The sequence below is a fragment of the Etheostoma spectabile genome, chromosome 18, assembly GCF_008692095.1.
Source record: "Etheostoma spectabile isolate EspeVRDwgs_2016 chromosome 18, UIUC_Espe_1.0, whole genome shotgun sequence".
NCBI lineage: Eukaryota > Metazoa > Chordata > Actinopteri > Perciformes > Percidae > Etheostoma > Etheostoma spectabile.
Window position 1 is genome coordinate 7,490,580 of NC_045750.1, and position 22,757 is coordinate 7,513,336.

At 38.4% G+C, this 22,757-nt stretch overlaps 1 protein-coding gene across 1 annotated transcript in view; it reads left to right on the top strand.

Moving 5' to 3' along the window:
* The window catches only part of ptprk (protein tyrosine phosphatase receptor type K), a 123,351-nt gene that overhangs the window by 86,707 nt on the left and 13,887 nt on the right, over window positions 1-22,757 (top strand). The window contains exons 12-23 of the mRNA XM_032543630.1: window positions 902-1,084; window positions 1,302-1,421; window positions 1,935-2,044; window positions 2,157-2,358; window positions 2,451-2,556; window positions 6,025-6,097; window positions 6,370-6,492; window positions 6,667-6,741; window positions 7,448-7,484; window positions 12,221-12,356; window positions 18,804-18,964; window positions 20,672-20,707. Coding sequence (XP_032399521.1) covers window positions 902-1,084; window positions 1,302-1,421; window positions 1,935-2,044; window positions 2,157-2,358; window positions 2,451-2,556; window positions 6,025-6,097; window positions 6,370-6,492; window positions 6,667-6,741; window positions 7,448-7,484; window positions 12,221-12,356; window positions 18,804-18,964; window positions 20,672-20,707 — 1,362 coding nt within the window. The remainder of the gene's footprint in view (window positions 1-901; window positions 1,085-1,301; window positions 1,422-1,934; window positions 2,045-2,156; window positions 2,359-2,450; window positions 2,557-6,024; window positions 6,098-6,369; window positions 6,493-6,666; window positions 6,742-7,447; window positions 7,485-12,220; window positions 12,357-18,803; window positions 18,965-20,671; window positions 20,708-22,757) is intronic.

A 22,757-nucleotide genomic window follows, 5' to 3' on the forward strand; every position in this document is an offset into this window, starting at 1 on the left:
AAGTAGTATTTTGGGTTTGAATACTTCTTCCATCACTACTTCTCCAGTAAAAATATACAACAGTATCAGACGCATGCAAAAGAACACACATCAACTCAACCTCACCAATCTTTATTCAGACTTCATAACGTATTTCAAAAATTAGAAGAAAACTACACGTTTGGGTTCTATTTCCATTTTTGAGTGATATCTGCTCTAGTTAGAGAGGTGGTTTCCTTACCCAGAGAAATAACTCTTCTACAACAATTTATAGCGTCTAAAGATGATAGCTTTTCTACAGAAAACGTCAGCTCTTCCAGGTATATATCTCCATCTTTACTGTTGAATGGCTGGAGAAGAACTGGTTGGTAAACATTCATGAGAATGTGATGACGGATGTATAGTGGATTGATATGAGCAGGCAGGAAGCAGATGAGAAAAGGTTTGATTATGTGTTTGCGGTCTTGCCTGCGTGCATGCGCGTGTGCGTTTGTGTGTGGAGGTGGGTGGGTTCTCAGGGTTATTGATCCAGTTAAATGAGCCAGTTAAGGTAATTAAAGCCCTGGGCAGGCTGGAGAGAAGGTAGATTATATTAACAATAACCGTTCTGAATTCACATAAAAGATGGAAACCAAAGACGTGCCTTGTAGAAGTTATTGCATTTGAGAAATGGGTGAATGGCAGCGAGGAGCTGAAAAAGATCTTCATAAACAACCGTTTTTTTATCTTGGGGAAAATGTTGACTCAGTGCTCTTGCTGTTTTCTTTTGGCCACACACAGTACATTTGCTTCTTACAGTGCAGCAGGCATATTTATGATCATAATGCTACAGTCTAACACAGTTCATGTGTCGATAATCTGTTGGGTCACTAAGAAAACTTGTGATATTCTTTCTTTCCTGTTCTCCTCTGTTTCTCTGTAGAACCTATGCGAACTCCTAAGAGGCTAAAGATAGCTGAGACCAGGTCTCGTCTGATAGCGGTGGACTGGGAGTCACTGGGTTACAACATCACTCGCTGTCACACCTTTAACGTCACCATCTGCTACCGTTACACTACTGCCAACAACCGCAGCAAAGACGAATGCTTGGACATGGACCCTAAAGGTAATACTCAGTTTAATGGTTAAAACAGCCCTTATTACCATTAATTCTACTGCTGTTTTCACTGATATACATTAAATAAGACAATATAATCAAATAATATGAGAAAAGGATCAGCAGACTTAATAGAACAATAATCATTAGTTGCAGCACTAGATGCACTAAAATGACATACTGTACATTATTATTTTACAATATTACGTTTTTTTCTTCTTCTCAGCCCCACGCCACTTGGTGGGAAACCTGCCACCCTACACCAACGTCAGTCTGAGGATGATTCTGACCAATCCAGAGGGACGGAAAGAGAGTGACGAGACCATTATACAAACTGATGAAGATGGTGCGATAAACAAACACTTTATTTTTTTTAATCTATATATTTATTTTCTCATTTAAACAAATATTTATATTTAATTTGTGTATATGTTAACTTATGAAAAAAGAGTAAAAAGTAAACATTTATGCGGTTAGCATATTGACAGGTACTTTGACAGTTTAGGCGACACAACAGGCCACTGTTGGGAAGTATAACAAATTAAAAAGCACAAAGACAGTCCTGACTAGTGCTAGGATGTTGTAAATTAACAAGGAATGTCACATTCTACTTTTGTTACTGATATTTTTGGAGAAACCACATTTAATTAAGAAAACTCTTGAGCTATAACTTTGGGTACACTTCCCCCTGGTTCAGGAAAGTCACAATGCATTCCTGTTGTTGGTATGTTTTACTAGGATCTCCTTGACTTTGAGGACCAACTTTTTATGGGCATTGTATAATTTTGTATGTGTGTGTGTGTGTGTGTGTGTGTGTGTGTGTGTGTGTGTGTGTGTGTGTGTGTGTGTGTTTTATCAGTCCCTGGGTCAGTTCCTAGTCAGTCACTAAGAGCCACTCCATTTGAAGACAGAATTCTTCTTTACTGGAAAGAACCAGCTGAACCCAATGGAGTCATCATACAGTATGAGGTATTATAAACAGAAGCAGTGGGAACAGTAATTGTTGCAGCCAAACTTTGACTTAGCTTAGTCAGTGGGATATATGTATAAACCGGAATTTTGTCTCTCTACCCCGTCTCAGATCAACTACAGTGGTGTGCGTTCATTTGACCCATCGGTGCCTCTCCAGCGGCCAGGACTCACAGTGTCTTTGCCCTCCAACGCCACCCATCACCTGTTTTCTCAGCTCCACCCAGGTGTCACATACCAGCTCTCTATACGCGCATCCACCTCCAAAGGGTTTGGTTCCGCAACCATGCTCAACGTGACTACTAATATTTCAGGTAAAAAATAAGTTTGAATATGTTTTATTGTCAACAAAATGTGATAAAAGGTAATACATGGGCACTAATACAGACTCTTGCTCTTTCTTCAGCCCCCACAATAGATGAGTACGATGGGTCAGAGGCCTTTCTGAATGAAACTGCTACAACCATCACTGTCCTGCTCAAACCTGCCCAGGCCAAGGGAGCACCTATAAGGTACATGCATACATATACAGTATATACCCAGACCCAAACCTTTGTTACACCAGCCTGTAATTGGTTATATTTCTTCATATTCTTCATAGTCAATATTCTTTACTTTTAGCATGTAGCTGGTATGCAGATATTGTACATAGATTGTTTTCTGCTTAATGTACAGCAACTAGTAAGCCATATGTGTGTTCAAGCTGGAACATGTGCCTTACAGTACAACCAGTTGTTATAATAATTATGCCAACCTTGTTAGTTTGGGGATTAACGTGGAGGTTTTCTTTGACACGTCAAAAACCAAGTTGATAAACAGTAATTAAAAATGAGCAGTGCCACGTAAACCTGACACTACACATCCTATGTTTTAAATATTTCATTAACCAAGTGTATTAGTGAATAAACAATTTACAGAAACACCTTCTGATGCACAACCTTGGACACAAGGCGTTGGTGAGGTTCAGCCACATTACAGCCAAGTCCCCTCTGCCTTCTCTTGCTTCCCTGATGAGCTGGGTTACCATGCCTGTTTGTTCCAGACAACCAGGAACTCCTGGTGTACCTCCCTTTGCACAGACATGTCAATGTACTTATTGCTCAACTGGAAGTTGGAGGGCCTCTTGGACACGATGCTGAAAAAGATTTTACTCTCCACACTGAGCAAGGAGATGACCCAAAACTGGTCAATGTTCTCAGACTTTTCCTCTTTTGGTATGCACACTCCCCTCGGCATACCTCAATGGCTGGGCGATCTTCCCTCTCCTCCAGATTACCTTCAGGGCCCTCAAAAGCTGACGCGGCAGCTTTGGGCAGTTACTTATACACCTTGTAGGGCACTCCACTTGGGCCTGGTGCTGAGCTCAATCTTTCTCTCCTCACCATTTACTCCACTTCCCTTAGGCTGGGCTCCTTCAGGTCAAAGTCTAATGAAGGCTTGGGTGGTGTTATCAGCATATCGCATGGAGCTAGCGGTTGCTCTCTGCTGGCGTCACTATAGGCGGCCTTGAGGTGGTCATTTATGGCATCCTTGGAGCAGGTCAGGTGGCCAGTGCTCTTTTGGCCAAGGAGCTGCTTGGTCAACTTGAATGGATTGGCCAAGAATGCTCCCCTCTTCCTGGCTCTCTCCTTCCGCCTCCTTCTGTAAACTCGAACTTCTGGAACTCTGCCTTCCGTAAGGTCCAAAGCCGTTTCCTTAGGTTTGCTCTCAGGTCTGCTAGGCCGGCTCCCTCGACTTCCCCCGCTGAATTGTATTGCCTCTTTAGCACCCTGAGTTCTTCCCTGAGGCACTTGGTTTTCCTTACTCTTTGGCTTAGAGTATATGCCGATGGAGCAAGCTTGGGTGCCTCGGTTCTAAATCGCTCAGCTGCAATGTTCACTACAAGGGTGGTCATTGTTCTCAGTCTGTGGTCGACATCCCCCTTGGCGGTCACTTCCAGGGCCTGGCTTACATCTTCATCTAATTGTTACCACTTAACTCATTTGGAGGATTTGAGCCACTGGATCCTTGGTCGGACCAAAGGGGCATAGCCAATTGCCATGGCTGCAGCTTGCTGGCTTTGGGGGCCCTGTGGGTTGTCAGCTGTCTCTCAGGTTATGGTGGCAGGTGAGCTGCTGGCAGCAGGTGTTGGCAACACTAATAATAATAATAATACATTTTTATTTAAAGACGCCTTTCTTGGCACTCAAGGACGCCGCACAGGGAATTCATAAATTAAGAACAGCAAAACAATACTATACAACAGCAAAACAAATACTATACAACAGCAAAACAAATACTATACATCAAAACAAAACCAATACTATACAACAGCAAAACAAAACCAATACTATACAATAGCAAAACAAATACTATACAACAGCAAATCAAATACTATACATCAAAACAAAACCAATACTATACAACAGCAAAACAAAACCAATACTATACAACAGCAAAACCAATACTATACAACAGCAAAACCAATACTATACAATAGCAAAACAAATACTATACAACAGCAAAACAAAACAAATACTATACAACAGCAAAACAAATACTATACAGCAAAGCAACAGAAAAGGCAGAGCAATAGACATTTAGGTGGAATAGGCAGTTTTAAACAGATGTGTTTTTAGGAGGCTACAGACACTGTGGGTTGCCTCTGGGCCTGGCTCCTCCTGCATATTACCAGAAGTTGCGTCTGTGTAGGGCTGGGAATCGTTCAAAATCTTTCAATCCGGTGCTAATTTTGATACCGGTTCCTAACGATACTTTTTTCGATAATATATGTTGTTAAATCCATTTCAACATCAACACAAATACATTAAAGGCAAAACCTCTATTTTCCACCTTAATTGTGAATCAAAACAGTTATCAAAATTTAAAAATGTTGGTAACACTGCTCACTCAGAGTAACGTTAATAACACTGATTGTGCTTATGGATAGGGGTGCGGCAGTCAGATACTCAGGATTGGTATCAATCCCAACTGGGCCAAAATTAACCAAAAAAGAGAAACCTTTTTGCCACAACATGAACATATTATAAATAATAAATTAACAAATGACAATATGTGCAGGCTAATATTGAACAAACTAAAATGCAAAGGAATGTGAACAACAAAGACTTTTTAGTGCAAACTGCATAATGACACAAATCTTTAACACTAAACTTGGTGACTGCCCTGTTGTCAACATTTAACTAATAAAGAACTAACTTAAGTGCAAAGGAATGTAGTTGAATTGCCTTGTTGCTGAAAGGTGCTGTAGAAATAAAGTTGCTTTGCACCCTCAGCCTGTCAGTCAGTCAACAGGGCATAGAAACCACTGTTGTGCCTGCTTGTCTCAGAGCAAGTGTAACGTCAACAGCACCACGGCCGCTTTTTCTTTGCCGTTAATATCATATCGCTGTCCGCGTGACGTTTTTAATAACTTTAACCACATTTGAAAGTACTTTATCGACATTGGCGTGACTCACTGTAAATCTGCAGAGCCGACGTAGTTTGCTCGAGTTTACTCCGTCCGCACCTCTCCGCGCGCACGTGTGTGTGCCGGAGCTCCGCTCTCTGTCAGTATGCAGAGAGGGCAGAGAGGGCAGATAAGCTTGCGATTACGTGCTCTCAGGTACCGAAATTTGGTAGGCCTCCCGAAAAATAAATGATTTTACGATACTGATAGGATAGAGATAGAGTATTTCGTTCGGTGCCATAAAAGTATCGACGTTTGGTGCCCGGTCCTACTTTTGTGTTTGTTGTGTCGTTGTCAAGCATCTCATTCTGCCTTGATGGGTTTTTAAACCCTTCTAATTATTGTAGATCCGGCGCCGCAGATGCACTGTATTGTCGATGTCGTTTTTATTGTCCTTTGTCGTTGTCCTTGAGTCCGTCCTCTCGGGTTGCTCATCCTCCATCCCTCGCGGGCACCCCTGGGCCTGGGGTATCTTTCTTTTGTAGACAAAAAATAATTTAATAACTTATTTACAATGTCTTCTTGTCCACAGTGCGTACCAGATTGTAGTTGAGGAAGTGAATCCTCAGCGGACACGTCGTCAAGCTTCCTCTGACTGTTTTGAGGTGATTATTAATCTGTTCTAAAAACATTTAACAAGTCATGCCTTTTAGAGCCTTACATGCATACATTTGTTTGCTAACATACAATATAAAGAGTTGAATTCCAAAATGGATCCATTATTTGGCTCGATAGATTACTAGACATTTGGATTCCCAACTCTAATAAAGCAGTCCTTTTATTTGCAGAACAAAACTCCTTTTTATCTGACTTGCATTGCATTGGTAAGACAAATTTATGAACATATTATTTTAATAGAAAAACATCTTCTTTCCAGGTCCCAGTTTCTTACCACAGTGCATCTAGCGGGGGATCTCCATATTATTATGCCGCCCAGCTGTCCCCCAGCAACCTACCTGAGCCGCTCCCCTTCACTGTTGGAGACAACAAGACGTATCAGGCAAGGCTTTTTATCTGAGCAACGTATTCTTTGACATATTTACATATCCTGCTTACTTACACAAAAAAGCAAACCAACAGGGTGTAACACAAATCCTAATTTGCAAAGAATTAGTAGCTGACAATCTACATATTTTTATTTTTAAGTTGAACATCGCTTTCTTTTAATCCCCAGGGTTTCTGGAATCCTCCACTGGCCCCAAGGAAGAACTACAACATCTACCTTCAAGCTGTTAGCAGCACAGAGAGGGTAAATAAATATTTACTCATGTGAACACATACTAAACACAAAGTGAACTCACAACTCTCACCTGCTAGCTGCTATAAATAAATAAACTATATTTACTGTCAAAGACACACTAATTACACTTTACCTGCATCCCAGCTTCTACCTGCAAGCAATCATGACTTCTGAGAGTACTTAAAACTATAACATATCTGCAGGCAGCCCTACTTGTTTTTCTTTATACTGATAATACATATGTGCAGTGTTTAATAATCTACAAAGTCACATTCTCTTTGTTAATGCTATTGTGTGTTGTAAGTAGGGCTGGACGATAAAGAGAAAATCAGATATCACAATATTCTTGACAAAATACCTCAATATTGATATTGCGGCGATATTCTAGGGTTGACAATTGGTGTTTTAACCAATTATCTTCACACTTCAGATTTTAGACAAATAAATCATCAGTAATGTGGACATAACGTCTAAGTGGTTAAAGGCAAATAATAGAACATCAACAGTCTGGTAAATTCAGAAAAGTACATCACTTTACTGTAACGCAGCCTTTAAAACCAGTAAAAAACAGCACTTGTGTCATATCCCAAAATTACAATATCCAAAATCTAACACGATATATAGTCTCATATCACGATATCGATATAATATCGATATTTTGCCCAACCCTAGTTGTATGTAAGTGCTCTTATTGTTTTGTTTTGTTTTTATTTAGGAAACTAAGACACAGTGTCTGAGGCTGGCGACTAAAGGTAAGGACACACTGTTAATCCGATTTTGTTTTATGATTGATGTAATGATTGTTTTGATACTTGTATTTTAAGTATTAGTGGGGACGATATCATGTTTTGCATGTAAGAGAGAGAAAACGTTTTCATGTTGAATGTTTGTGTGCAGATTTAGCCTCTGTATGTGCACATAGTCTAAATGTCATGTTTTTACCTTCAGCCATATGTTGATAGATTATCAAACTGGTTTAATCCCCGGCCAACTACACACACACACACACACAGTTTTCAGGAAAGATTTTTTAGAAATGCAGCTGATGGATCAGAGTTTAGCTGTGTAGAGTAAGACCAAGGATAAACAGAAAAATACATTAACGTGTTTTCAATGAAATTTACAATCCTGATAGCGTTAAGCTTCAAAGAACAGCGAGGTCATTTAATTGTTTATGTGGCTGGTACCGCAAAACTAGAAAGCTGATTACTTAAATATCGTACTTGCCAGCTATTGTCCGTCTACTGCATTGTGGGTGTTATTATGGCAAAAAAAGTTGTAATCCCTTTCTGCACCCAGCTGAGGGTCCTTGCTTTGACCTTCTAGGGCTGAAGGAGCATAAAACCAGACGGTAAAAGTGAAATTCATTTATAACACAATCATCCATAATGTTTGTAGAATGAAGCATCGTGGCTGATTAATTTGTATATTTTTTATAAAGACCAATCTAGGGTCAGACTGTGAAGCATATAACATGAAATACGTTCAAATATAATAAGGGTCTAGTTGAAAAGAACTGAAATTGTTCATCTATAGAGTACAGAGTTCAATGTGACCAAGACATGTCAGCCAGTAGGCTCATGGGAAATTTATTCTATTACTATTATTATTTATATCCCATGTGATGGATCAAAGGTGGGATTCAATCCCTACAGTGCCTGTAAGGTGTCATGTTTCTGTGCCATCAAGTTGCCGTGTTTCCGGTCTCATCAAGTGAGTGTCAAGAATCGCTGGTGGTTGTAGTTACTAGAACAGGTTAGTTACTTTGCCAAAGGCTTAGAAAGAGATGACACGCTGTCTTTCTAGCCTGAGGAGGTCTAAGTGAAGTAGAAAGATTTATTTTAGTTTTTCTTTTTTTTAATAAAGCAGAAAGACACTAATGGACAGAGAGGTCAGAAGACTGTCCCTTCCTTTCTCTCTCCGTCCCTCTGCATGTGTGTGTGCACTCAACCGTGCATTTGAGAGGGAGGATTAAGCGATGGTGGTCCTATTAGGTCATCTGGGGTATTGTGTATTGTCATTGCTGCCTCAGGGCGTGTGTGCGTGTGTGTGTGTGTGTGTGTGTGTGTGTGGTTGTGTCTGTGGGTGTGTGTTTGTGTGTGTGCGTCCGTGCGTGCGTGCGGCTGTGTGTTTGTAGCTGTGTGGGTAAGTTGTGAGTGTTAGTGTACTGACCTGGATAATTTTTTACAGACATTAAGAGCTACCGCCGACATTATGAGGTCAGGTCTTAGGACTTAGAAGCTTTTAAAGATTGCTTTTCTTTTTTGTCATGTCTTGTTTTGATACCCTTTGCCAAATGACTGGTCCGACAGTCAATAATAAGCAACCAGCAACCGCTAAGTCTGGTGTAGCAACAAATGCAAAATGATTTGGAGTAGAGCCCGACCCAAAATAAAGAAATCCAGAAACGCGTAACTAAACATAAACAGATTTCCCTAACATTAGTTATTTGTAGTTATTTATGAGTCCTCACTAAAATAATATGATAATAATTAGTTTTATTGTCACAACAGAACAAAGGAACATCAAAATATATTAAACTTCTGATAAATAAAATGTACAAAAATACAAACTTAAGATAGGAAACTTAAAGTCCTTTGAACAAAAACACAAAAAATAACAATACACCAGGGACATTGCAGAGCGCCCTCTGGTGGATAAACTATGCAACGCCGACACTCGTAGCATGGTTGACCTTCCGTTTTTATTTAATTTTTTAAATATTCATTTATCAGAATCATTTATTTGCCATTATAAATGATTCTGATGAATAAATACTTAATGTGTGTGTGTGTGTGTGTTTGTGTATATGTATACATATATATATATATACATTCAAGTATATTGTATTAACATCAATGCCGATAGATCGGGAAATACCTGATATCGACTAATAATATCAGCCCGCCGATATATCGGTCGGGCTCTAATTTGGAGTCATAGTCAGGCCTTGTTTAACATATAACAGTAAATGGCCACATTTGAGCTTGAATTTTTACCATAAGAGACTACAGCTAGACCCTTACTGGAGTTTTAAGCTGAAATCAAAATTATATGACAATATTTAAGTGTTTAAAAAAAGATTGATATGTCCAGATTATTTCACTGCCCAGCTGTTTTTGAAAATTATTTAGCCTTTTATGAAAAATAAACTTAATATCTGTGACTGTTTTTTTAGTTTAACTAGGGGCACAGACAGGGAAGGAAGTTGGACAGAACTGATTGTTGTTTTGGTCTTTTTGTGGATTTTAAGGCCACGGTGCTGGATGGGGGAATTTCAGCCAGCAGAAACATTTTATGACTAAATATTATGTTGAGGACACAAATACTGAGGGAGATAAAGAGAGAGATTACTTTGTTGATATTTAGCGTTAGAAATGGATTATTGTTTGATAGATGTATTGCATTATGTTGAGTTTTGTGCATATGTCTTTGTGTTGGATTATTTGGATTATCATAATGCATGATTATGTTTTCTCGTTGCAGTACGAACTATCCTGGTGTTATGGGATCAGATCATTAAGCTTAGGAGCATGGAAACCAATGCAGGCTCTCTTTCTGTTGACTTTCTGTGCATGATCAACATGGTTGAATCTCCACTACAGTGTGCACTCTGCTTGAAACATAATTTGTGAATTATATTCCAAACAGACCAAATCAGCGGTTTGAAATTTTCTGAATCATCGGAACAAAAAAAGTTTGGTCAAGTGATTACTGTACATTTGGGGCGAAATCAGTATTCCAGTCAAATTGCTTTTAAAAGCATTTCCCATGAGGGCCCGCCAAAAAAACAAAAAACACGAAAAAAAAACCCTGTCTTGAGAATTTTTATTTGTATAGGAAATTTAAATTGTTTGCAGCTGAGAGTAGGAGTAGTGAGTGTGCAGAGTTCACTGGTTCACTACATTTGCCCTCCCTGTACCAAAAAGAATAAAGCTGAATCTTGTAAGCCTTTCTCTGACCCCTCCCAAGGTGGCCCTGCCCAAAGATAAAAAAACGTTCCATGCTGCTTGGGAAAGTCTTTTTAACTGGTTTTTATTGCCTTTTTTTGATTTAAATAGATTAATTTTTTTCCTCCATGGCCCAGGGGAAAAGTTTTGGGTTTAAACCTTTTGGGCCCGACGAAATATCCAATCTCATGGATTGCCCCTGAAATTTTCAAAATTCATGTCCCCCTCAGTATGAGTTGTAATAATATTGGTGAACCCCTGACTTTTCATCTAGCGCCACCATCAGGACAGTTCTTTTAATTTGTCTATTACTTTGGTTTATGACCAAATATCTGTAAAACAAATTTCTTATTTGTGTTTTGTACTATTAGAAAAGGTAAGCATGTTAATATGCTAAACTAAGAAGGTGAACATGGCAAATGTTATGCTGGCTCATTTGTCATTTTGAGCATGTTAGCATTCTGACGCTAGCATTTAGCTCAAAGCACAGAGTCTTGTTTCTTTGTTGTGTTGCTACAACTCGACCTGCATTAGTCCCAGAAGTCTAATGTTAAAACACATATTCACTTCTAAAATGTGCAGATATGAACTGTTCAGTAGACTGTTGTGGGTAAAGCAATCTCTGTTGTTCATTATTACATAGCAATCATAATAAAGGAGAGTTAACTGTTAATCTCAATATTTCAATCTCTGAGCCAAATAAGCTCCTCAAACAAAACTTCTGGCTAAATTTGGATCAGAAATGACAGTTACCATGGCATTTGTGTTTGCAGCTGTCTGACTTTGTATTACAAGGAATATTTAGAGTCTTGATATTTACCTGATCTTTAGCACAGGAATGATTAAACCTTCCTTACCGGGATTTGTTTCCTTATCACACTCACCACGTTTCTGACGTGAGGGCATTTTGTAAAGACATCTTGAGAGAAAGCAAACATAGTTCCTGAGGCTGCTAGGTGGCATTCTTTTTCAGCCTAGGGTGATACAGGGTTGCATGTGTACTTCAAATAGTGCCAGGATTCAATCATTTGTATAACAGACTTACAGTCAGTGCAAGAGAACAACATTTCAGAAATGTGGAGGTCTACAGGTTCCTGGAAAGCTTAGTTGGTTTTATTTGACTTGTTCACTGCCCAAGAACGTTGTTTCAAAAATAGGGAGTTTGGGTGGTTAGAAAAATTATCACTTTTTATATTTTCTGTATCTGTTATGCAGCACTTCACATAAGACAATTAAAGATGCTTTCAGCTGTTTTGTTTGATTTTCAGTTTCTTAAACTACTGCTTAAAAAGTAGCCTGTCAATAAAGGTATAGTGGAAACTGGATATTTTATACATATGTAACCCCCAGATGGCTAGCACCAGCAATGGCCCCCATGATAACAGTATAAGCTCACAAAGCAAGCTCAAGCTCACAAAGCTTTTTGTACTTTTTGTCTACTCTTAATACTACAAAATAATCAATAATTACTGTACTAATCTGGTAGATTGAGCTGATATTATGTTAGAGCCACATTGTAACTGTTGTTTTATCATTAGGTGCTACAGAGGAGCCAGAAGTCATCCCTGACCCCGCTAAACAGACGGACCGGGTGGTGAAGATCGCTGGGATCAGTGCTGGTGTTCTCGTCTTTATACTTCTGGTGCTAGTAGCCATCCTATTGGTCAAGAAGAGGTGAGTGACAGCTTCTACCAAGTGTGCTAAAGTAGCTTTAATGAAGAGTATCATTAAAAGTGACATTGACATTGATAACAGTACTACACCAACACAAATGCAGATGCAAGAACACGCAGACACAAATGTGCACCTACATGCATTCTATTGTTGTGTGTTGGTCCAGTATTTGCTGTAGTAACCCCATCTTTCATCCATCCACCATACGCATTGATCTTCCTTCAGAACCTCTTCCTGAAGTCTGTTTTGTTTTTAAGGGACTAAATAGCGGATGGTTTGTTTTCCTGAAATCCAAAGGGAAAGTATAAACTCCTGTAAGAGGATGAAAGGTGGTCGATTGGAGTTAGGGATAGTGTTGACAAAGACATTAAGTTTTTAAGCCATTGGAGCACACACATTGCCACATACACTTCATTTGTTTAGATTCACACTTATATTAGAAAAATACTTTACACATCTGTAACAGGTGCGTCGGAGGGGGGTGAGTAGGGTGCTCTTTTCCTGGAGCGATGCGTGGGATTTCCCCCTTTCTGGTTTACATATCCCTACCTCTGTTGAATTATTTGTATTCCCGGTGGAGGAAAAATGTATCCCCCCACTCAAAGTGATCAATGCTACTTCTCCGATAGACCATATGTTAAATTCCTAAAATAGAAGTATTTTAAACTAAGTAAAGCCCTGTAACATGAACACAGTGCCAATTGCCATTGTAAAATCTGAGCAGCAGTTGCTAGTTTTATTTAGCCGCTACAAAGCTCTGGGATGCCGTAAACCACCCCTCACCCCTCTGCTTTTTTAATTCATTTACAAATCGCACTCTGAGGATGAGTAGTTCAAAAGTTGCAAAGAAACGTCTGCACGCTGTCTAACTTGTAAAGATAAATTTAATAGCTGCCAACACTTTGGTACTAGATCTTCATCCGGCAAACTTTTGCCCAGTATCAAAACATTAGGCAAAACTTTGCCTAGTGGCTGCCCAGGTAGCTCATTTGCCGCCCGTATATACAGATTTACTCTTTGACGCAGAGGGCCGGGTTCGACTCCGACCTGCGGCCCTTTGCTGGATGTCATTCCCTCCCTCTCTCCCCTTTCATACCTTCCTTTGCCTAGTACTGAAGCGTTGCCACCTAGGTTCACACTTAGAACAATTCAAGCACAACAATTTGTCACTTAGGGTAATGTGGTGAACTAAATTAAACATGTAAAAGGGGTTTGTACTGGTCTCATTAAGGCTTTTTTTTTGTAGGAAAAGGGAGAAAAGAAAAACGTGAACATAGAGACTGAAAGAGTGATAATTTAGAGTCATTGTTTTCTCTCTTTTTATATATATATATATATATATATATATATATATATATATATATATATATCTCACATCCTTCACTTGAGAATAGCATGGAGAAGAGTCTCATTTGCTCCTAATGTTACTTTAACATTTTGGCCTGTGGTGTGTTGGTTTGGTGCAGGGCTCCACCATGTGGTGGCTAAACACAGCTACAACATGAGAACGCAGCTGCAGCATTGTACAGCAGCTGAATCTTACAGGTGTTTTTTGCAGTAGATCAAGCTGTTTTTAGACAGTAGGTGACTTTTATATATGGCTGTAACATTTCCTTTAGAAACCTGGTAGTCTTATTTAATCATCTTTTTTCTGTAAGAAGTTAGTGTGATTACTGTACGTCTATGAAGAACCAAAATGGGTTTACTTTTCTGTGCTCCACATGAAACATGTTGTTTTGGGTTTATTATTATGACAGCAGCATTAAACAGGTTCATCATTCCAGTTATGACACACTGTGAGGCAAATCACAGTGGCTTTTTTGAATTCTGAAATAGTATCACGTCATCATCATGCTTTAAACGCAAACCCCCATCTCAAGTCTGGACAAATTTTGTTTTCTAATATAACCTGCTCACTATTCATCAAATCTAACCTGATCAACCGTGAGGTTACATGAAGTGGAATTATGTCTTTGTACTTTTCAGGGCGTGCGTTTGCATATGTGTGTATGCACATTTCTAAATCATGCACACAAGTGTATGTGTGTAATAATTAACTATTACTTAACACGCTGTTTTTTTCAGTGACCTTTTAATTCAAATCTGGTGTTCAGGGAACCTGAGTGCCTCATTAAAAAGAGAATAATTATGAGCTTAATTTGCATATTCAGGACAGATACATTCATGTTGAGTGCCTCATATCACATCTTTTCTTATTATGATAAAAAGTATCAACATAAATAGCTTGATTCGCTCATTGACCCCCATGTATCTTGCACATGTTACGAGAAATGCAGGATTAATTATCATTAACTTGTAATTATCAACTGTCTCTTTCAGGAGATACACTGAAGAATTGTATTTTGCCAGAGGCTTTAGAGAGCAACCAGGAAAACAGTATCTTAATAACAACCAATCATGATCACACTCAGCCAATCAAAAACAGTGAGAGACATTAAATTACAGACAGTAATGAACTCTTGTCACAGGAGATCTTTGCTCTTGCAGCCCCTGACCTCCATATTTTTATTCTAATTCTCTTAATGGATTTATGTGATTCAGCAGTCATGTTGCCAACTTAATTGTAAATGATATCCCAAGGACCTGAGCTTCAAGTGTTGGGTAAAATGTTCTTTTTTATTGCAAAAGCTGCTACTATTTTGTGTTTGAAATATAGTCACCATCATGCAAAAAATTGACAGTGCTCTTTTTGGAAACAGAATATTGTAAGCGTTATGTTTAAGTATGTTTCTAGGGACATACTTTGTGTGGTGTTTTTATATTATTTGTTTAGTTCCTTTTTTGGTTTGATTTATGAAAACATATGAGAATGTGCGGTAACCAACATTATCAACTCATGACAGCAATTTCTGGTTGAAAAAACATTTGGAAATCTCTTTTTTGTATAGAAAATTGCCTTTGAGCTACTGAGAGTGATTCCTAAAAACCTGGTTTAATTTTAAGCAATGAAAATGGATCTAACGTGTAAAGATGGCAGAATTGATTTTCATTTTAATTATTTGTGATTTTACGTCACCCTCATGAGTGTGAAGCTATGTTGACAGCATTTGGTAGTTTTTCATAAAGGTTTCTGGGGAGATCAATCTTCATTGTCATTGAACCTTTACAACTTTGAACAATACTGCATCTTTAAAATGGTGGGACATGATGACATTGCAATGACATCATGCTTGCTTTACAGGAAGCGAGCTGCGATGTGCAACAGATCGGATAGCTTTGTATCAGTTTTGACAAGTTGTTTACTTTCAATAGGAATAAGTAAAGGTGATTGGCTGATTGGGGCTTAAAAAAATCTCTGATCAGGGCCTTCCGGTTACAGTAAATTCAGCTTAAAATATTGCATTAAATATTTTAAAATATACACCTTCGAAAGAAAAGAAGAGATTGACTGCATGTAAATAGTTTAATATTGGTAGTTTGTTGTTATTTTAGTAATATTTTTATAAGTCTCTTAGCTTGTTTTTTAAGTTTTAATTTAACATTTTACGTGAGCTTTTCTAAAGAAATAGGGCCCATAGTTATTATAACACAACCCCTTGCATGACCCTCAAGGCGTAGCGATCAAAAGGTGTTTCTTCTGTTTCTGTTGTTGCTGGTTGGGACAGGACAGTATTGTCCTAATTTGCATATTCATGACCCTGTCTCATTCTTTGCTTTCTGATTGGCTCACAACCCCAGGAGGACCTACTATTCATACTCTTATTACCTGTAAGTAAACAACCAATCAACAATCAGCTCACCCAGCTGCTGTTATTTTATTGGGCTAATTATTAGTGGCTAGTTGTTGTTATTTTTAAAGATGCAGTATACTTTTTTCAAGACAAAACACATTTTCAGCTCTGACCAACCAGCCAAAGCCATCCTCATTGACACCTTGCCAGGGTGGGGGTCGGTTCACTTTCACACCAGTCAGGTCAGGATTTTCAACCATTTATATAAATATTTTAAATGCTTTGACATTGCAAATGTTTTATTGGGCAAGAGATTGCTTGCTGGTTTCCTGTCAGAAATAACTTAAAAATAAATATATAAATCATTGATTTGTATGAATCATTAGCTGATTTAATTTTAAAGGGACTGAACTGACAGTGAATTGACCTCAGCCCTGGTGTCCTTTACATGCTCCAAAGTTGCTCTGAAGCAGGCTTATAGAGGCCAAAGTAGGCCATAAACCAGAACAAGGCAAGCCAAAATGGGACGACACAGGCCTAAGCGTGTTATTTGAAAAAAGAATGCTGCACTTGTGACTTGTAGCTCTTTGTGTGCATGTATTCATGTGTTCATCCATCCGCCCATCAAGTCACAGGTATTACGGTAACTCTGCTGCACATACTCAGTGTCTCTCTTCTGGTTCCCTTTCTGTGTGGAGCACATGGTTCTGATTTTGGTAGTTGTTGGGGGTTTTCTCGTGTTCTCAACTCTGTCTCCTCTGCTATGACCACAATGGACAATTCCACTTCCTTTTAAAATTAGTCTTTACTAAGTATTTAGTGCACTATTCAGCAGTAACAAACCCCATAAATTAAGAAATATTGATATTTATTCATTACCAGCTTGTGTTTTTTTTTATTTTGCACAATATTAAAGTAATGTAATTGGATTACTTTTTTTTAACTTTTGGGTTACCTCAATATTGTACCAAATATGGGCATCACTGGCATTATATAGTGATGTTTTCCCTTTTCTGCTTTAGATACAAATTAGGCATGTTAAGTGGATATTACAGTACTTTTTATAACACATATTGGCTCAAAATCAATTTACAGTTTCATTTTACAATTCAGACCTTAAAAATTATAAAACCAAATAGATTTACTCTCTACTCTTTATTTAGTTCTGGTCACAGCTACCCCCCTCTCTTTCTCTCTGTTTCTACTTCTCTCTCCTTTCTATACCATAAATATACAGTATAAGTACACAGAATATGGTGGTTTATGATAAATGTATCGCCTTCTCCAATTTTCATTTTTCTGTTGAACAACCAGTACTACACTCACAAACACATAAACAGCTACACCTGGTCAGCAGTTAAATCAATGTTTGTGAGTGAGTGAGTGCTCATTGTGTGTGTGTGTGTGGTCTCAGAGGTGGAGTTGGTGTATTTTGGGGTGAAGAGGTAAAATATACAATATAACAAAGCATGCTTTCTGTCTGTTTACTGGGGAAAAGTCAGAGCTGTATATTTTATCAGTTATGCAACAATCAAACATTTATTTCTTCATCAAAACTCTGAGAGAATATTTTTTACATTTATGTTGGACCTCAAACTGCTATACAAGTAAGAGACTAACTAATTTAAAGCAGGCCAACTAAAAACCTTATAAATGTTTGTTTTCCTAAAACAGATGTTGTCGTAACTGATGTATATCTGTGGCTCTGGTTACAAAATGTTCCTGCATGCTCTGTCATGCTCAAAGTATTAATCCCTCTACAGTGTTTTTTCCTGGGATTTTATGGATGTTAAACCTTTAAATTATACCCTTTTTAAACTGTTATTTTTCTTCACCAGGCACTGGTATTTAGATAAAGAAAGGTTTATGTTGCTTGCAAAATTTAATACCACAAAACAAAAACAACCTGTGAAGAAAAATTGCAGATTAAAATATAAAATCGGTTATCTATAAAGGTGCCTCTCAAAAATCTGGACTAAATATTAATGATGTAACCTGAGCGCCACTACTCACATGATTATAACGGTGGTACTCTGTTTGCTAAATGGTTTTCCCTGAGCTTCCGTAGATCATAAGTTATTCCCTTACTGTTGTTTTAATGGGTATTTTCCTATCTTTGCTGTTGGATGAAAACCCAAACATTTAATAATCCTGGGATTTTTTTCTTTTGTTTGTTTTCCTTTTTGCTTTATCGAAAGTCTACCTTGTGATAATGTAGAAATCTCATTGAATTAAAAAAAATATATTTTTTATTTTTTTCAGTTTCAGACAACAAGAAAATAAAAATAAATTTACTTAAAACATTTTTGAAGGCTTTCATCTGACAGCTCATCTTTGGGAACAAGGTTGATGACAGGTTTTTCCTTTGCTACTTGTCCTTGGTCTGTATTAGATGCTATTTTCCCTCAGCTTCTATAGCTGAGCCTGTTACATGCTGCCATTTACAAACAAGACTTTCCTCTGCCTCCCTTGCCTGCTCTCTCCGTTTTCCTTCCTCTCTTTTTCTCTTCTCCCCACCATTCTTCTTTTCTCCTTTTCTTTTCCTTGTTGGATCCAAACTCTGCATCTTGAATCAGCAGCCTGCAGCCTGTGCTTTCATTGCCAAAAAAGACGTGCTACCACCTACTTCGTGCTACATCCTTTTATACTTTAAAATTTGAGACCTATTCTTTACAAGGCAGTGGTCTGCAGGCTAGCTGATGTTTGTGTATTTGTTTAAAAGATGCCTAACTGTGTCTGTCTCTGCCCCCAACAGGAAACTGGCTAAAAAACGTAAAGACGCCATCGGAACAACACGGCAGGAAATGACTCACATGGTGAATGCCATGGATCGCAGCTATGCTGACCAGAGCACTCTGCATGGAGAGGATCCCATGGCTGTGACATTTATGGACTCTCACAACTATAACAACAGATGTAGGTTCATAAACAAGTATAATATTGTAATTCTAACCATAAACAGTAGTATTAACAATGGGCTATCTTTAAACCATAGAACTGTCATAGGTGCACTTGGAATGTCATATTTTTATCCTTTTCTTTATTTCCTTTCTTCCATCCTCACGGATAAGACTTGAATTTTGTAATTGCAAGGTTATTCTTACTAACAACCAGCTTACAGTTCTCAAGCTCAGTTTTGATTGATGAATCTTCGATAATCTTTTTGGTTCATCATTTGGTCTCTCTCCAAAATGTCTAAAACAGGGAAAAATGTAGAAAGTGACGTCTTCAAATGTCTTGTTCTGTCTCACAAATCCTCACATTACAGAAACTGGAAGGTTTGGTATTTTTGAGAAGAACTGCTGATAAATCATTTCTGTCCCAAGTTTAATAAATCATAGCTTTATAAGACCACGTTGAGCAAAAATTGTGGATGGTTTTCATGTTTAAGTCATGACTGGAGAACGTGTAGTCCAGGGACATCACTAGGATTGAAAAACGGGGGTGGGGGGTAAGCACCCAGGCTATGCAAAACTTATTTAGATCATAAATCTTACTAATGTTAAATCTTACTTACAAACGTTACTCTAATGTTAGCTTTTAGAAACATCAAAGCTGTATTGGTGGAACTTACTTACATCACATTACTACCCCATAAAATGTCTCAAATTGATTCAATATACCAATTTGAGCGCCGTTGGATGAATTGAAGGATATAACTGTACGACAACGGTACAATAGCATTAACAGTGACATTATGAAATTTAGTTTTCAGTGGTTCATAGTGTTTTTATATGGATAGCATGCAATATTAATGGCAAAGAATTAAGGAGCAACCAATATGGATTTTTTTTTGTGTCGATACCGATTTTCTTTCCATCAGCCTTAGCCGATAAGCAATACCGGTTGCCGATTTTTCTTGAGCTGATATTTGGAGCCGATACTGCTTTTGCTCCTTTTAATTTACATCATAAAAATGTAAACCCTGCCACACTGGATTTGTTTTCAGAATCTGCTCTGCCATTTCTTTAAAAATAATAAACAAAAACACAGATCAGTGTCACTTCTGCAATCATCTTACATTCGTATCACCCAAATTATGTGTGCAATATGCATCATATGGATAGGTGCACACTGCATATGGTTAACTGTGAAAGGGTAAAAGGCTTTCATCAACATCTACAACACAGCCTTGATGATGCATTGCTTGCTGACATATTATAAGACAGATATAATCAAGTCATCATAAAATGTCCCTTGGCAACACATTTAAATAATTAAAGAAATAAGGAACCTGAAAAGTAAGTCAAGTAGTTCTCTGATTTACTGCTTTGTTTTAATGCCGCCAGGCACTTTCTCTCTTTAGCCACTCTCTACCTCGCTCGTCCACATACCGCTACATTAAGTGCACACGAGTGCTCGTTTAGCCTCCATCCCTGCCTTTTCCACCAGCTAACAGTTTGGAAATATAAATAAAACATTATATTATTATTTGGGGTAGCTTAGGAACATTTGGGGGTAGCTTCAGCTCTTCTAAAATAGGCCTAACGACGTCCCTGGTGTAGTCCATCAGGAGCCATGTGGATTGAATTTTCTTGATGCTTACTGCTCACTTTTTGGTCCTCATGTAAGTTGAGTAACGTTGAAATTTAGAAAATCTCCTCACCGTGTTTCCTCCCACAGTGCCCAACGATCCTCTGGTTCCAACTGCTGTGCTAGGTGAGATTCGTAGCATGGTTGGATGTGTCACATTTACCATCAGTTCCCTTTAGTGATCACTCCTCTTCATCCTAAAGCCCCTATGCTTGTAACCCCGTGTTGTACATATCATCATTACGTAGGTCCCAGTTTTGTGTCCAAAAAGCCAGTTAAAATGTCAGACATTGGTCAAAGTTTCCGTTACATCCTGCATCCTGTCTTATGTACTTTGACCTCTGTCAAGTACCGTGTGTTTTTTGTGGTTGGATACCATAGCTTGATTGAAGTTTCCGTACCACAATATTGTCTCTTATCTACATTTTGGAAGTGTTTAAACTTAGCAAAAATACAAAATGTTTTTTTGGGATGTTAAAATTATTTTTGGATTTGAGAACTATGTGTAATGTATGGAATATATATGAGGATAGCAAAACTGTGTGTTCATCTTTTATCTTGTTTTTTTTACCACTCAGTGCCAACTGTCTTTGTAAAACAACTAAACACAACAGCCAAGCACTTCATCTGTCGTACTGTGTTTTCCCAGGTTCAGTCACTCCCAATCCCAGCCATGGTTTCTCTTTCATACTGAGAGTGATTGATATTCACAGTAATTACCATCATTCTCCCTTTAGAGACCTCATTATTTCCACAGTTTGGAGTTGTTTTAAGGCATGCCATCTCCTGTCCCAAAAACGACAGAAACTAATGCATACAGTAAAAGAAGGAAGACAATTTGTCACAGTTCCACAGCAAAACGAGTGCCGATTAAATCTGTGACATCAAGTGGCAGTGAATAACTTGGTGCCTACAGGCCTGTGTGTTTGGCAGGACGTTTTCTATGCAGTGGATCTGGACGTCTGCTTTAGTGTCTACCATCTGTGATACCCACAAGGCTTGTTTTGTAGCTGTTTCTGCCAAGTTGGATGTTACCTCAGCTCCAGTGTTGCGCTGCAATGTTTTTATCTTCAGTTTAATCTAGTGTTGACACTGACCGCAGCATGATGTGGAGTTCTCACATACCCTTAAGGGCTCCATAATCCACGACACCACCAAACTGTGTTAATTAACTGATGCAGAGCCTCTAATTTGGAGTGAAGGCTGCAGTTACAATCCGTCTTGGCCAATCACATCACAGAGTGGGAAGAAGTAGCAGGAAGTAGCAAAATAAGAGCCAGTGTCGGGTCAAGTTTACTGTTAATTGGCCTGATGAGGGCTTAGGAAACCTTTAACAATCAGTAATGAGCTAACATGTCCTCAGAGCAGAGAATAGCAGCAGTTGGATGAAATAAACAATGTCAGTTAATAAACAGTGGTGAAGATGAAATCAGTTGGTTGTTCTGCAACCCAAAGCTGCTCCATTAAACAAACTGTCAGTCTGTGCATTACTCCTGCCAACTCACATTATCCCCCACAACACAGAAACCCTCACCTGGAAGTTTACAACAATTTGACCCCATAATTGCCTACAACAGAAATACTTTTTTTTTTTTACAAGCTTCAAGTTAATTATATCATTAATGCTATGCTCACAATTGATAATTAAACCTGCAGATGCTTGCTCATTTATGGTTAAAGGTCCTATGACATGCTGCTTTTTGGATGTTTTTATGAAGGCCTTAGTGGTCCCCTAATACCATATCTGAAGGGTTAGCCTTTTAGGGTTAGAATTTCAGAAATTCAGCCTTGGTGCAGAATTACAGCCACAAAGCCAGTCCCACAATGAGCTTTCCTTAGGACGTGCCATTTCTGCAGAGGAAGGGGTGGTTACCTTTCCCTTTTCATAACAGGAAGATTCCAGATTGACCCATCTGAGCTTTAATTTTCTCAAAGGCAGAGCAGGATACCCAGGGCTTGGTTTACACCTATCACCATTTCTAGCCACTGGGGGACCATAGGCAGGCAGGGGGAACACATATTAATGTTAAAAAACCTCATTAAGTGACATTTTCTTGCCATGGGACCTTTAAAATGTATTGTTGTATTCCACATAACAGATGCATCATATAGCTTCAGATGCTGAAATATGTCAATGAGGTACATTTTGTAAATAATAAATAAAAACACCTACCTT